Source organism: Molossus molossus, unplaced genomic scaffold, assembly GCF_014108415.1.
Source record: "Molossus molossus isolate mMolMol1 unplaced genomic scaffold, mMolMol1.p scaffold_m16_p_10, whole genome shotgun sequence".
Lineage (NCBI taxonomy): Eukaryota > Metazoa > Chordata > Mammalia > Chiroptera > Molossidae > Molossus > Molossus molossus.
Window position 1 is genome coordinate 11,690,511 of NW_023425345.1, and position 17,429 is coordinate 11,707,939.

At 35.9% G+C, this 17,429-nt stretch overlaps 1 protein-coding gene and 1 non-coding gene across 7 annotated transcripts in view; one reads left to right on the top strand and one right to left on the bottom strand.

The window, feature by feature from the left end:
* WASHC4 (WASH complex subunit 4) overlaps positions 1-17,429 on the bottom strand; it is a 65,004-nt gene that overhangs the window by 36,286 nt on the left and 11,289 nt on the right. For 4 of the 6 annotated variants that reach the window (XR_004958284.1, XM_036251042.1, XM_036251043.1 and 1 more), the window contains 8 exons: positions 16,167-16,209; positions 15,601-15,704; positions 14,446-14,566; positions 13,156-13,279; positions 12,919-13,046; positions 11,591-11,751; positions 5,920-6,046; positions 669-794 (listed from right to left, as the gene is read on the bottom strand). Coding sequence is in view for 5 of the 6 variants with exons in the window: in XM_036251042.1 (XP_036106935.1) it covers positions 669-794; positions 5,920-6,046; positions 11,591-11,751; positions 12,919-13,046; positions 13,156-13,279; positions 14,446-14,566; positions 15,601-15,704; positions 16,167-16,209 (934 nt within the window). In the remaining variant the exon portion in view is untranslated. Of the gene's footprint in view, positions 1-668; positions 795-5,919; positions 6,047-11,590; positions 11,752-12,918; positions 13,047-13,155; positions 13,280-14,445; positions 14,567-15,600; positions 15,717-16,166; positions 16,210-17,089; positions 17,143-17,429 lie in introns of those variants that run through there. The other 2 variants (XM_036251046.1, XM_036251045.1) reach the window with 2 other exon arrangements.
* LOC118624762 lies at positions 2,695-2,801 on the top strand. Its single transcript, XR_004958433.1, has one exon. It is a non-coding gene; the product is annotated as a U6 spliceosomal RNA (small nuclear RNA).

Genomic DNA, 17,429 nt, shown 5'->3' on the forward strand with positions numbered 1-17,429 from the left:
TGCTTTTATTGATTTTAAAGAGAGAGGAACAAAGAGGGAAAGTAGAAACATCAATGAGAATCATCAATTGGTTGCCCCCTGCATGCCTCCTACTGGGGATCAAGCCCGAAACCCGGGCATGTGCTCTGACAGCGTCTGGAACGGAAGACCTCTTGGTGCATGGGACAACACTCAACCAACAGAGCAACACTGGCCGGGCTCTGGTTCTTAATTTATTTGACCATTCATACAAGTAGCCTCCTATTCAAATAACAAGATTACAGCACTTTCTCTAAATTACAAAATAAATAGCCTCATGTTGACTACCCTTATGCACATTTGAACAATACAAAATAATAGATGATACATGGGTATTATTTTTTTTTTAAGTCATACATCATGCTTAAAACTTCCACAAGTAAATCTTGACTAATACTTAGGCTAACTTTTTCATTTTCCTTCTTTTCTGTCTCGTTACCTGTCAACTTTTAATGTAGTTTCAATGTATTGGCCATTAATCATAAATTTCTTTCAATGGCTAGTTCCTTTACCCAACTGAGAGATAAGTACACTTTCCCATCATTTTTTATTCTCATATAATCAGAAAGTCAAATCTTACAGGAGCATCATAATTTAAGCCCAGATTATTTCTAAATTATAATAGCAAGGTAAAATAATCTAAAACCTACCTTGAGAAGTTCAACAAGCCTGCATAATGCCTTAACTGAGGTTTTGGTCATTGGCTTTTGCATGGACATGTAGAGATTCATTGTGGTTTTAATAATGGTACTAATACTATATGCATATAAGAAGCCCTATAAAAAATAAAACAATGATCATAATCAAAGAAAATTTCTTCACAATTTCAATCTGTGTGTAGTAATTATTCCTCAACTTACCAATAACAAGTGTTTCAAAAATACCTCTTAAAATTTTGAAATTCTCTTCTTCACACAATGTTATACATTGTGGTTAAGTTTCAAAACAGACCTTAAAAGTTTTTTTAAAATATCACATACCAGAAGTTTAGTATTGTTGAAATTATAGAGTATAATTATGGTTAAAGAATCCTTACATTAAAAACAAAAACTTCAGAAAAATTATTTAGATATCAGGAGATACCTATTTATCAGTATCTTATCTGCCAAGCAAGAAAATAAAGACTCTTATCTGCCTGCAACTAAAGATAAGAGCCGAGAACTCTAAAGAACTGGGAATTTTAAAATGAGGATAAAGAGAGCTCTTCACTGGTCAATACAGAAATACAAACGTATTTCCCAGTTCCAAGCCAATTCCCCCTTTTCCTTTATACCTAGGCCAACTTCCAAGTCTACTTGCTACCATGTTCCCTGCCTTGCGTGCTAATCAAACTTTCTCTCCTAGCCCAGTAAGAACAGACTCTCTCCTACCCTTCTATCCAAGAAAGCAGCACATGGGTTTTGTAAAGTTTAAAAAAATTTTTTTGTGCTAATAAACCCGGGCAAATAGTAGAGAATAAGAAAACAGCACAAAGAATACTATCTCTCAAATATTTTTTTCATTTTGACCCAAAAAGGACACAGAAACACAAAGATAATAACAGAGACTCTGAGTTTATAAAGGACCAAAAACAAAGACCCACTTATAGGTTAGAGATGAATCTAAAGTATACTATTGTGGACATTTCCAAGGAGCTGGGGCTGAAGCTATATTACCAGTGATTCTCAACCTCTGTCTCCTGCCCTACCATATGTGAGAGATCAAGTACTCTCCTATCAGTAACAGTGACTCACTAAAGGAGTGACACAATGTGGGGTGGGGGATTCTCTGAACCAATAACAGCTCTGTGGTAAAAAAAAAAAAAAAAAAAAAAAAATTTAAATCATGTGCCAAATTAAGAGAATTAAGAAGTGAAAGGGTAATATCCCATGAAGGTTGGCAATAAAACCAAAACTTGGAGCATTCGTGCAGGAAAGAGCCACAATCTTACCTTGTCAGCTACAGGACTATAACACCAGACTGTGCCCTAGCTCAAAGGTTAAAAAGGAGAAACTAGGAACAGCAAAAGTGTAACTCTAAGGCAGGCAGGAAAAGGGGGGCTATCTTTTTAGGGGGAAAGATGTAGAACTCATGGGCTGTTATCACACCATTCCCTGATAGAAGGTAATAATTTGTGAAGGATATACAAAGGATGTATAGTATTTTAAAAATCTAAATGGGGAGAGCGAAGGTCTGGGCTCTGTTTCTGTTAACAGTAGAATTAATCATTTGGATCAACCTCCGTGCTGACAACAACTAGAAAATCCAGGCAAAACATTTTTTAAAACCTCTTGGAAGGTATTAAAGTTATCAAGAAAACAAGGAAATATAAGACCAAGATCTGGGAGAAGACAAAAACGAAGAGAACTGAGCTTGGCATCTGAGGCTGCTTTCCCTTAGAGCAGCGATTTTCAACCAGTGTGCTGCAACAATTTTTAAAACATGCAGTACCTGACTATTTAGTCAAGGGCACTGGCCTCTTTTCCCTTAGATTGTCAAATAAAATAATGACAACAGCCAACACAATAATAGCCATCCAATGTGAATGAATCAAAATTATACCTATTTTTTTGGTATGTCACAGAACTATAATAATTAGTTTGTGTGTCATGAGATGAAAAAGGTTGAAAACCACTTCCTTAGAGGCAGAGGCATCTGCCCATTCCAAAACAGAAAAAAAAAAGACAGAAGTCAAGCGTGCTCGCTTCGGCAACACATATACTAAAATTGGAACGATACAGAGAAGATTAGCATGGCCCCTGCGCAAGGATGACACGCAAATTCGTGAAGCGTTTCATATTAGAAAAAGACAAAAGCCAAGCATATCTTTCAACATCTCATGTGAAAGGAAAGGGAATAAAAATAGAGAAGTTCATGGCCCATAAGGTGGGGAGAGGGTGCCAGTAAACCACTAAACTCTGGGTTGGGATCCTGAAAAACTACCTCCTAAAAGGTAGCAGTGAACTAGAAAAAAACAGCCATCATTGGATTTAGGTCCCACTTCATATCATCTCAATGTATGACTGGGTTGAGACAACTTGAGTGACTATAGTTGTCCTAGACTAAATGTGTAACAGAAGAAATATAACTCCTCTCTGGAGGAATAAGAACAATATATAGATCCTCAAATATAACTATAGTTTTTCATATATAATGTGTTATACTAGAAAATAACCAGGCATACAAATATAGGACAAATCCAAAAATAAGAGAAACAATAACTAACAGAAATATCCAGATAATGCAATTAGTAGACAGCAGCTTTAAAATAATTATGCTGGATATGTTGAAGGAAATAAAACAAAATTATTTCACTAGAGAACTGGAAACTATACAAAAAAGAAACTGGCCCTGGCTGGTTTGGCTCAGCGGTTAGAGCGTCCACCTGCGGTCCAGAGAGGCCCAGGTTCGGTTCCCGCTAAGGGCATGTACCTCGGTTGCAGTTTGTCCCCGGCCCTGGTTGGTCGTGCAGTTGGCAGCCACTCAATGTGTCCCTTTCGCATCGATGTTTCTCTCTCTCTCTCTTCCTCTCTCTCCCTCCCACTCTATCTGTGCAGAAAGTGGAAAAATGTCCTCGGGTGAGGATTAAAAAAAAAAAGAAAGAAAGAAACTGGAAGGTAAAATAATTAAAATTAAGAACTCAGTAGATGAGTTTAATAGCAAAGTAGAAATACCTGGGGGGGGGGGGGGGAGAGAGAGAACAAAGCAGAAAAGTACTTGAAGAATTAATGGCTGAGAAGTTTTTCACAAATTCCAGAAGCTCTACAAATCCTAAGTAGCACAAACACAAAGAAAACCACACCTAAGTGCATTAAAGTAATATTGCTAAAAAACAAAAAGTAAATCTCATAAGCAATTAAAGACATATATTGAAAAAGTAACAAAACTGACAGGTGACTTCTCAACAAAAACAAAGGAAGCCAGAAGACAATAAAATGGTACCTTTAAAAGTGTGTGTATGGCCCTGGCCAGTTTGGCTCAGCGGTTAGAGCGTCGGCCTACAGTTCAGAGAGACCTGGGTTTGGTTCCCGCTAAGGGCACATACCTCGGTTGCAGTTTGTCCCCGCCCCTGGTTTGGTCGTGCGGGTGGCAACCACTTGATGTGTCTCTTTCACATCGATATTTCTCTCTCTCTCTCTCCCTCCCACTCTATCTGAACAAAATATGGAAAACTGTCCTCGGGTGAGGATTAAAAAAAAGTGTGTGTATGGTGGGGAGAATCCTACCAACCTAGAATTTTATACATAGCAAAACTACTTTCAAAAATGAAGTTAAAATAAAGACATTCAGATAAAAACTGTGATAACTCATTAACAGGTATTCCATAAATAGAAGGATGAAGAAAATGCAGGAAGAAAAGCAACAGAATGGATAAAAACGTGGGTAAATCTAAATACTGACTATAAAAACAGCAGCAGCAGTAATACCTTATGAGGTTTAAAATATGCAAAGAAAATACACAGCAACAGCACAGTGAAAGAGGGATAAAGAGAATTAAAGTGGTTTAAGATCCGTAGGCTTTCTGGAAAGTGATAAAACTACTAATTTATGTTGGAGTTGAATGAATAAATTGTGCATATTAAAATCTCTACAGTAACCACTAAAAACCAGAATTCAAATTCAAAAGATAGCAAAAAAGAAAAGGGACCTAGAACAAGTGAGACAAATAGAAAGCAACTAGTTAGGGTGTAGCTTTATTTTTTATTTATTTATTTTATTGTTATAATCCTCACCCGAGGACATTTTTGCATTTATCGTCAGATAGAGGAAGAGAGAGAGAAACATCGACATGAGAGAGACACATCGAGTGGCTGCCACCCACATGACCCAACTAGGGCCAGGGACAAACTGCAACTGAGGTACGGGCCCTTAGTGGGAACCAAACCCAGGACTCTCCATTCCACAGGCCGATACTCTAACCGCTGAGACAAACCAGCCAGAGCTAGGTGGTAGCTCTAAATCCAAATACTTCCGTAGTAACATACACAGAAAACAGTTAAATGAAAAAACAGAGATGATCAGATTGGGGGGAAATGTATGCTGCTTATAAAAGACACACATTAAATATAGGAGCCAAACAGGTTGCAAGTAAAAGGATCAAAAAAGACACCACATAGACCTTAACTAAAAGAAAATTGGTATAGCTATGTTTTAATCATTCAAAACAGACCTACAACTAGAGAAAAGGGGGACATTTCACAATTCAATTCATCAGAAAGATAAAACAATTCTCAATGTTATGCACTTACTTAGTATCAAAATATATAAAACAAAAACTGAGCGACAAGGATGAATGGACAAATCCACAATAACAGTGGAGAGTCTAACCCAATTCTCTCCAAAACTGATGGACTATGCAGACAAAATCATTAATATGACCTACTTGACATATACAGAACACTAAAACCAACATACAAATTATACATTCTTTTCAAGTGTCCATGAACTGTTTACGAAAGCTGTCATAGGTTGGGCCAGAATACAAATCTCAACAAATTTAAAATACAGAAATTATTTTAGTATTGCTAAAATCAATAATAAAAAGATAAATAGGATATTTGCATATATTTAGAAAGTAATAAATCTCTTTCCAAATAAACCACAAATCAAAAAAGAAATCACAATAAAAATTTTAAAATATTTTGGACTAAAGGATAATGGAAATACAATACATCAAAACTTTTGTATACAGGAAAAAAGTCACACTTTGAAGAGAATGTAGAGAATGAAATGCATGTATTAGAAAATCTAAATCAATAAATTACAAAAAATGTTTCACAGATCTAAATATAACCTAATCAATTTCAATTTTTAAAAACTAAAACATATCCTCTCCTTTCAGTTTTTTTGAGGTGTAACTTCTGTACATTAGATTAACAAAGAAACGACACCGAAAATATTCTAAGTAAGAGGATGCACTACCTGTATAAAAACATTACATCTATTGGTGAGATCTTCAGCAAATTTATCCATTCTCTGCTCTTTAGATAAAATAGACTCCATTTTCATCATCCATGAGCTCACAAAGACGTAGTAAGACTGTACATCTCTAACAAAGGAAAATATTGGAGTTACTCAGCACAGAAAAGAAAATTTACTTCCACTTCTTTGTATTGGTAGGTATAAAATGTTTCCTTGAAGCAGCCATTTCATCTTTCTGGTTTTCAAAATACAGTTATCATACATACATGTATAATTTATCCATTCAACAAGTATTTACTGAATGGCTGCCTGTACAGGCCAGGCACTGTTTCTCAGTACTGAGAACAACAATCAGCAGTAAAGAAAATAGACAAAAATCCCCACCCCCATGAAGTTTACATTCTAGAAAGGTGCGTTGTATAATAAAGAAATCAATAATTAAATTATCTAAGATGTCAAATGATATGTGCTATAGAAAATATACAGCAGGGAAAAGGGATAGGGATTGGGATAATAGGCACAATCTTAAATAGTGATCAAAGTAGGTGTACTGAAAAGGTGATTTTGAGCAAGATTTTAAGATGAATGAGTAATCCATGCAAATATATAAGGTTAGAAAATTCTGAAGTAACCAATGCAAAACATTGTAAAACAGGAAGTGTGTCTGGCACATTCAAGTAATATTGAAGAAATCAATGGAACACAGAGAGCAGGGATGAAAACAGAAGAGATCAGAGAGGTATAGGGGTGGGGGTTTGTGGGAGTAGAAAAAGTAGAGAGTGGGGAGGGCCTTGTAGAGAATAAGGACTTCAGTGTAAACTCACTAGAGGATCTGAGCAGAGTGACTTCATTTAACTGTGAAAAGGATCAATAGACAATGGCTGATATGTTGAAAGTAAACTATAGCCCTGGCCAGTTTGGCTCAGCGGTTAGAGTGTTGGCCTGTGGACTGAAGGGTCTCAGGTTCGATTCCCGGTCAAGGGCATGTACCTAAGTTGCAGGTTCGATTCCTGGCTGGGGTAGTATGGGAGACAACCAATCAATGTGTCTCTCTCACATGGATGTTTCTCCCGTGCTCCCCCCTTCCCCCCACTCTCTCTACAAATCAAGGAAAAAATACCCTCGGGTGAGGATAAAAAAAAGTAAACAATAAAGGGGATGATGGTAAAAGCAGGAAAACCACTCAGGATGTTACTGTGATAATGCAGAAGGGGATGATGAAAGCTTGAACCAGAATGGGAGAGCGGAAATGGTCACAATTTGTATATAAAAGCCAATATTTATTGAATGCTTACCATATGCCAGCACTGTTCTAAGCACTTTACAAAAATTAATGAGTTCAATCCTTACATTAACCTTATGAAGTAGGCATTACGATCTCTTTTACAGTAGAGAAAACTGACACACAGAAGTTATAAGCCCAACATCATATAATCAGTATGCGAGTCAAGAGTCAACCCCAAATCTAGGAAGTTTTTCCATCCTGAAAAGACTTAATATAATTATATGCAGGTTGAATACAAACACTAAAGCACTCTACCAATGCATCTTAAACCACACGAGACAGGGACTTTTAGCCCACATGCTGTTTATACTACACTTGATTTTAAAAACTTATTGTGCAAAAAATGGACAATTCCCCTTTGTGGGATCTGACTTTACCAACTCTTTTTAAAAACCACCTAAATAAAAAACATCTATAGTTAAATAAAGTAGAGAAACGTCCGATTACTGCCAGTAAGAATCAGGTAAAGGATAGTACTTCAGGGCAAGAGACTGAAGAGACCCATCTGATTAAGATGAGAATCCCACAGAAGTTGTTGGCTAGCCATACTGCCAAGCAGTCTGATAATCTCAAAAATTCAGTTAGTCTGAAGAGGGATTACACCAAAATTTATAATAAATGTGTTTTAAGGAGGTGAAACACTACCATTAAATCTGAGAAGAGTCATTTCTGCTGAGGATTCCATTAGACAAAAGACACCAATATTGCACTCTTGACTTCACCTCAAATAGTGCTAAAGTATTATTTGACTTGTGGATGATTCAATTTAAAAGTCTAGAACACACAGAAGGAGCAGGGTCCTAGGGCAACGGCTCCCTTTTGAGGAGGCTATGAACAGGACTCAGCAGGGGTAAAATGTACATGAGGGAAAAGAAAGGTTGTGAGCAAAGACAGAAGGAAGGGGCTTAGACTATGGAGCCCTTCCTGACAGCAATCATGTCAATAACATTATGAGGAAGGCCAATACACAGACAAGAGTATTCACTCAGTTTTAGATCAGAGTATGCAGGATAAAGCAGAGGTTCGTCTGTGACTCTGCCCATCATCTCTACATCCAGACACCAAGCTCTGTCTCCTATAAACATATACAAAGGAAACTGCTTCAGGTTTTAAAAAGTTAACAAAAGGAGCCCAAAAAATGGCCAAGGGTCCTTTCAGACTGTCAGCTTCATTTCAAGGTACAAACTTGAAAAAAATAAATCTCCTGCCCCAATATAAAGCACTAAACAGCGTCAACACCTCTAAGTCAACAGGGGGTTTGAAATGAAGGTGAATACCTCTATTCTGTAACATCAGTATTCCCAGTGTCAAAATTGTTGTGAATGAAAAGCAAAATGCAGCAACCTACAAACCTTGAATCTCAGTCAAGAGGTGGCTGGCACACTTGGCCAGTTGAGGTCTAGTGTATAGTGTGGGGCAGCTAAACTGTCTCCAACTGCTTCTTCCTCAATTACATAATGAACTCTGGAGCATGACTGGGACAGCTTTAAGTCACCCCTTCAACTTTTTCTAAAATGTCAGACAAAGCTCATAGCAATCACACCATCTCCCGTCTCCTGGGTTTCATTATAGTGAATTTTCTAAGGCAGAATTGCAAGGACAATGAAAAAACACGTGCCCTCGTCAGCTCCACAGATTTCTATGATGACTGTATCTTCAGAATCAAAGAATTTAGAAACATAAAATTTTATCATGTTGGGGTCTTTGAAAGTCAATTTATTCAACCTTCCACCTAACAAGACTCACTTCCCACAGCACCTTGGACTGATGATCATCTATATTCTGCCCACGTGGGTCTAGTGAAAGCGTACATTACCTCAGAGCAGCCTACACAGTGCTACCTGTTGCAGAGGCTCCAGAACAGGAGTGGCATGGGTTTGCATGCCCTCTCTGACATGTCCCTAGCTGTGTCACCTGGCAAAGTTCATGTCTCTAAGCCTCATTTTTCTTATCTAAAGTGGGATAAAAATACTACTGTTAAGGAATAGTTAACAGCTTATGTTCTAGAGTTGGACTGCTAGGCTCTGCCACCTACTTGTTTAAATTTGGACAAGTATAATCTTTCTGTACTTTAGTTTACTCGAATGTAAAATGGCAGTAACAACCATATCTGCCTCATATCATTTTCTGATGACTAAAGGAGATGATACATATAAAATTCCTGGGATATTCGCTGGCTTATCAAAAGTACTGGATAAATATTAGTTTAACATTTATTTTTCCCCATATAGGATTATTACAGGATTTACATAAAACACTGTGTTTAAAGCCTTTAGCATAATGCCTGCTAAACAGTTAAGAGCTCAATAATGGTGGCAGTTATTATTATGTCATTTTCATCTTTTGGTTGTATTTCAACATTCTGAAGCCAGAGATCAAATCTATTCCTTCCTTAATCTGAATGTTCCTCAAACACTTAACTTAGACACCCACCACATCTTCCTCAGATTTCTTAAATCCTCACATGAGGACATTTTTTCATTTTTGTTCAGATAGAGTGGGAAGGAGAGAGAGACAGAAAGAGGAAGAGAGAGAGAAACATTGATGTGAGAGAGACACACTGACTGGTTGCCTCCTGCACAACCCTGACCAGGGCTGGGGACGAACCGCAACCCAGGTACGTGCCCTTGACTGGAATCAAACCTGCGACTCATCAGTCTTTGGGCCAACGCTCTAACTGCTCAGCCAAACTGGCCAGGGCTCAGATATCTCTTTTAAAGGTCAAACTACATAGAAACTCTTCAATGAGTCTTCAAAGGGCATGGTTCTCAGATCTTCTGACATTCGGTTCAGCGTCATCCAGGAATGCTGCAGTTTATGACCCTCTTTAAAATGTGGCACCACCAAATACCAACTATGACCTGACCAATAAGAATTCAATGGGCCGGGCCAGTGTGGCTCAATGGTTGAGCATTGACCCGAGCACTAAGCAGTTGCTGGTTCCATTTCCAGACCCAGGTTGTGGGTCCGATCCCCAGTGGGGGGCATGCAGGAGGCGGCTAATTGATGTTCTCTCTCACTGATGTTTCTCTCTCTCTCCTTTCCTCTCTAAAATCAATAAAGAAAAAAAAATATTTAAAAAAAAGAATTCAATGTAACTACCAATTCCCATGGTCCAGGTATTATAACTATTAGTTTCCACAACCTGAGTATAGCTATTAATGTATTCTAAGTATGTACTGGCATTTTTAGCAACTGCATCACACTTGTTAAAAAATATTAAGCCTCTAATAAATATCCACATCTTTTTTTTTAATTACTGCTACTAAGCCTGATCCCTGTTCTCTCATTCTTACTGAATTTCTCTCTCTAGTCTAAATCCAAACTTAGGTCTTTTCCCCTTCTCAACTGTTTCACAATGTACTAGAGCTCTGAAATCTCTGCCATAAGTTGTCCTGCCTGAATTGAGTTGTTGTCATTTCCCACTGACTTTAATCACAGATTACGGGAGTACTAAGAGATGCTTTAGGGGCTCTCCTATATTAGACATACTCCTCTTTCCCCCACTGTATAATGGTAGCACAATTTTCTCTCGATAGTCAAAATCAACAGAAAGTGGGTAAGTATCCCTATTATCCTTTAAATATGTCACAGAGAGAAGCTGTGTCCAGCACATGGCCAGTGTCAAAGTCCTGTGTCACTTCACTTAAAATCTTTGCCCAGGTCAACATGTGATTTTAGCACTGCACTCAAGTAAGAATGTGCAGTAAGTTTCACTGTTGATGCTAGGTAATGAGAACAATGAAGTACTCTATAATATTTTCTCTATTTTGTGTATATTTGGAAATTTACAAAATAAGAGTTAAACAAAAAATAAGAGGTAAATATCAGAAAAAACTAAAAGTTAAAAGCATTATTTTAGGGAAGACTAAGGTACAGGGGATAATTATTTTTTCCTTTAAACCATCTGTTTTTAATTTTTAAAATACGTCCATACATTACTTGAATAAAAATAAAGGAGTGTATCGAATTAAAGTCAACTCCTCCAAAAATCATCACTGAATCATTGACAATGTTTTAATGTCATCAAATGACATCTACTGTAGACTTCATTTTAAACAAAAACTATTTAATGCATCTGATAAAAAGTATGTGTACGTGTATGTGTATATATGTACATGTGTATATACATGAATATATGTGTATACACACACATACATCTCTAAAAAGTATAATTTGCCTAAATGTTAAATTGAGTTTAAACCTCAAACAAAAAAAAAAAAAAACTCCTAGAAAATAAACCTCCTAGAGACTGCCTAACCTTTTCTCTGGTAATGCGTATGTTTGATTTTATAATTCAAATGCTTTACATATATTTAGAGTCAGTATAAGATTTGAAAATATAAAATATCTAAATATTTTCATTATGGGTAGTTTTTAACCTACTTGGTAAGTGACTGAGTTTTCTGCTGTAGAAAAGTATCTCTGTGTATTTTAATGGCTTGAAGACTTTTTCTGTCTAGAAGTTTGGCCGCTGCTGGTATTTTCTGGATCAAAAAATTATCAGGAAACCAAATAATATTAGCAGTTAGAGTGATGGCTGGTACCTGAAATAGAAAACACAAGGGGATACAAATCATTAATGCGGCGAAACAACAGTTATTTAATAGTTTACAATACACAATGGAAGACAATTTCAAGGAAAATTAACCATGAAAAATACTTATATCATGTGTCTATTCATTTTACTATTTATCCAATCCCAGAGATTTCCCCCTTCCCTAATCTTTGACCAACAAATTTCCTATAATGAACCCCCTCAAAAAAGGAAAGAAAAATACTCAATATATGATGAGACAAATTATCCTACTATAGCATAGAGTTAAGGCATTCCTATAGCTGGTAAAGAACATGACAAGAATTTAACTTGCCTAAACATTAAACACACACATGCATGTACATACATACACATGCTCTCAAGAATTTTAAGATGAATAAATACATGCAAAAAACAAAACAAAACAAAACAACAAATAAAAGTCCTTATGATCTTCACTTTCACTCTATAATAAATATCAAAGATGACTGGGTTCTTATGGTCACATATTACTCGATTCTTCACACAAACTACATTTTCAATTTTTTTTTTTTTTTAATCCTCATCTGAGGACATTTTTCCATTTTTTGTACAGACAGACTGGGAGGGAGAGAGAGAGGGAAACATCGATGTGAAAGGGACACATCGAGTGGCTGCCACCGGCACGACCAACCAGGGCCGGGGACAAACTGCAACCGAGGTACATGCCCTTAGCGGGAACCGAACCCGGGTCTCTCCGGACCGCAGGCGGATGCTCCAACCGCTGAGCCAAACCGGCCAGGGCACATTTTCAATTTTTAAATCAGGTGCCACATCATGGAAACAGCAAAGATACAGAAAAATTTTTAAATATGTCATTCAATTATGAGAATGAGTGGCAACAAGAGGGGAAGGAGGAAGAAGAAAATAAAAAGTAGTAACAGGAAGTTAATGTACAGGAAAAAAATCTGGAAAGACAAGCACTAATATGTCTTTATGATAAGTGGAATTAGAAGGTATTCTCATTTACTATGCTACTATTTCTGGAATGTTTGGGTTTTTAAAATAAATATATTTTTGTAATAATAATTACAATTATTACTGTAAACAGAAATAGAATATATTTTTAAATATCCACTTTTATCCAAACTCTTTTTAACCTACTCAAATAAAAAAAATAAAAGTTCCAAGTTCTTACCTTCTTACAAATGTCCAATAAAGACTTATAAAACTTTTTATCAATAGTTCGAAAAATTTGAAAGTGTAGTACAAAAAGTCCACAAATTCCAACATACTTGTCTCTCTGGTCAATTTCAGAAGGCTCTCCTTATAAAATGGTAACATAAAAGAGAAACAGAACAACTATATTTAAAATTCTACTTTCAAGAAAATGTAAACTTTATAAACAAAAAACAAAAAATGCACTTTATATTACCAAGTCTGGCTTCCACATTTGCAAAAATGGAGCGAATACTGTGTGCAAATTCTTCTGCAAAAGTGCTATTTTTTGACACAGATACTCCTCCATTGAGCGAATCAAACTGCTGCTCTATACAGGCCTAGAGAGGAGACATTTAAAGAGAAATTTAGACTCTCAATAATAAGTTATTAAACAGATTAAATACAATGTGTGTAATAAACAGTTATATTCATCATTTTAATTTTACTAACAATGAAGTTCAGGTTTTTACCTTAATCTAACAGATCTAAATCCTTCTGAATGAAAAATTCACATGTACTTACATATCTTAGTACCAGTTATACAAAATAAAACTGAACCAAAAATCATAATTTAATATGAAGAGATACACTCAGTAATGTATAAAAAATATATCTGATAAAGCACTGGAAAACATGCTTTATTATTTACTTTGCACTTTTAGAAGTAGAGTTTATTTTTTCTGTTTACAATTACTTTCCTAGCACTTTATTACAGCATGTGTAGAAATGTCTCCGGGAAAAAGAATTAATGACCAAAAAAAATTACCTCCTGAATCTAACGGATTAAAAGTTAAATTGATATAAACAAGAGTTGGAATGGATCTGTTAAAATTGTGATCATGTAAATGACTATAATGCAATTTCTGATAGTATTGCTGTTCAAAAGAACTTTTTGTGATGATGAAAATATTCTACATCTGGTTATTTTTTCTTGCAAACTATTGAGATATTGACATATAACACATGTAAGGTTAAGGTGTACAGTGTATAATTAAATTACATGTGGCTATTAAGCACTTGAGATTGGAAATGTTGTCAGTGCAGGAAAGGAAGTGAATTCTTTATTTTATTTTAATTAATTTAGATTTAAATAGCCACATGTGGTTAGAAGCTAGGTGGACTGTGCAGACCCAAATTATATTTTCTGGGCCTCGGAAGAATTAAACAGACTTTTAAAAGATAGTCTTACACACTTAAATCTAGAGGTTAACAACAAACACAATACTTTAACACAACTGCTTATATCTTAATCCTTAAACAGCTTTATCCTTTTACATACTTAAAAAAGAAACAACCCTCACCCTAAATACAATTAGTACACTAATTTTGTTTGCTATTAGAACCACTAAAATAATTACATTTTAGTCTACTAACAATGTTTTAAGACAAAGCACTTTTAAAGAAAAACATATTCAACAGTATGCTATAGAAGTATCCTACTATACTTCTGAATCAAGTCAACTAATATAACCCCATTTATTCTATTCTAATACAGCTCTCATACCTGAAATATCATTCCATCAAGTAACTGCCCCTCTAGCTTCAGCAAAAACTTTTCAAATGGCTTTAGTTTGTCTTCCTGAATTCCAAATTTTGAAGGATTGTGATGGACAGATTTTAGTAACCTTGTGGAAGATCAGAAGAAGGTCCATAAATTTGTCTAATAAATTATTACATTTAAATTTTTTCCAGACATCAAAATTTTATATTTGTATTTCTTGTTTGGCTCTACACATTTGAAAATCTGATAAAAAAAATCCTAATACATTTAATTTTCTAATCATGCTTTTTTATATCATCTTAAATTCAGATACATGGCTGTCTCTAGATATCAGACATTTAGTAAATGCTTAGAGATTAAATAAAATGCCTTGACTTTAAACAGTGGTTCTCAACCTGTGGGTTGCGACCCCTTTGGGGGTCAAACGACCATTTCACAGGGGTCACCTAAGACATTACAGTAGCAAAATTACAGTTATGAAGTAGCAACGAACATAATTTTATGGTTGGGGTCACCATAACATGAGGAACTGTATTAAAGGGTCCTGGCATTAGGAAGGTTGAGAACCACTGCTTTAAAGTCTTGGAGTATCCAATGACATAAAACCAAACTCAGGAAAAACAACTGTCACTTGAAGAGAACACAAGGCAAATCAATAAAATCAATAAAAACATTATTTATCTAAAATCAATAAAAACATTAAAAAAACAAACAACTTAGGATGCTTTATACAAGTATATCATACTCTCAAAGAAACCCATCCGAAATTAAAGAATGGTTAGTCTCTCATAAAAACATCTGACATGAGCCCTGGCCAGTTTGGCTCAGCGGTTAGAGTGTCAGCCTGCGGTCCAGAGAGTCCCGGGTTCGGTTCCCGCTATGGGCATGTACCTCGGTTGCAGTTTGTCCCCGGCCCTGGTTGGGTCGGGTGGTGGCAACCATTCAATGTGTCCCTTTCACATCAATGTTTCTCTCTCTCTCTCTCTCTTCCTCCCACTCTATCTGAACAAAAAATGAAAAAATGTCCTTGAGTGAGGATAAAAAAAAATCTGACATGAGATCCTTCTAAATATATATCTCCAGGTATTTTAAATAATCTGCACCATTTATATTTATTTACTTTTTACTAATACAAAGAGAATATTTTCATTGGCTCACCTTTTGTACATAGTCCAGTGGTCTTTTAATGTGATATGATTATCAATAATTTCATCCAGGGTAAGCAAAACTGTCAGCAGCTCTCCCAAGTGCTCATACATAGTCTGTCAAAAAACCTTTAATGATTACCATTTAATCACTAGTTAGAAGTTAAGCTTCATGTGGAGTTTTAAAGTTAAACACATTTTAGCTGATTACTTAATTAAAACAGTGAGTAAATCAGTTTATTAAGCTACAGACGAAAGTACAGAATAATTAGACAGAATAATTAGCTTTAAATAGAGAAACACTTTGCCCAGTATTTTATCCTTAATTGTGATGCTGCAGATCTGTTTCTCTCTCCAAATATCCTACCTGAAGATTCTGCATTGGGCCACTACTGGGAAAAACTAAGAGTTACACTGATAATGGGTCAGTAAAGCCTCATCAAGCTTCACAAATGAAAGAGAACAATTCGAAAAGTCTTTTGAGAGTCTTGCTATAATTGTTGTATTCCCCAATCATAAAAACTCCAAAGTAAAATATAGTAAAAACTAGTTTTACAGATCAAGTTAAATTACTTTTACCTGAAAATGAACTCCAGTTGTTTCTATAATCTTGGGTGCAACCCTATAATAAAATAATACCCAAGTTAAAAAAAAAATCCTTTTTTGTCACAATTCATTTTTATTTTAAGGAAAACATAGTAGCAGGACCTCTCGGGATTTTAACAAAAATGTATCTTTATTTAGGCTTTAGTCCATAAAATTTAAAAGATGAAAGAAATTACTACCATTTCCACTTTCCCAAGAAGAGAACTAATTTATACATACAGAGTCTGGGCTACACTCAACTCAATAGGTAGGGATATGACAATATGTGGTTCATGTATAACCTTAACCATTTAAACCTAAAGGACTAGCCTGGAAGGGAGGGATGGAGAGAGGGTGGGAGAGAAATAACAAAACTGAAACTCATTTCTTTCTAAACTACTAGAATTTTCCAATTCCCAACTTGTTATCCTACTGGCATTTGAGAACTAGTCTTCTCTTCAGGCAGGTTTACTTCTGAGTTGTTATTCCTACTCAAAAACAGTGCATATAACTAGGATCATATAAAAATCAAAAGCCCAGATAATTCCATTTTGCTTCCAAGAGATTCAATTTACTCAACACTAAGTAATTTAAAATAGTACTATAGCCCAGGCTGGTGTGGCTCAACTGGTTGGTTTGATTCCCAGTCAAGGTACATACCCGGGTTTTAGGCTCACTCCCCAGTAGGGGGCATGCAGGAGGCAGCCGATTAATGCCTCACTCACACATCGATGTTTCTCTCTCTCTCCCTTCCTCTCTCTAGAAATCAATAAAAAATTTTTAAAATCTTTAAAAAAAAATAGTACTTATATATCAAAGCACATATATTCCACAAGATACAGTATTTTTAAATTACACATACAATCAAATAAATTTCATCTTTCTTGGGCAGGGAGTGGTGGTGGGGAGTTACACACCAGGTGTCGCAGGGGTTGGGGAAGCTATGCTCTCATTCCCTTGTGCCATGAGGAGAGTTTCAATGAAAGGACAGAACATAAATACCTGGCTGAGGGGAAAACATGAGAATGAGAAACAGTTAACACTATCTTCCAGTATATAAGAGTTAGAATGTAGCATGGTATGTAGAAACAATGAATGAATTAGTGAACAAAAGAACAGTACCTAAATAGCTACGTAATCTTAGCAAGTATGTCCTCTAGGCCTCAGTTATCTCTTCTCATAAATGAGACTCCTAGTCATATACCCAAAGTTATTGTAAGGTTTAATTAGATACAGTCATGTGCCTCTTAACCACAG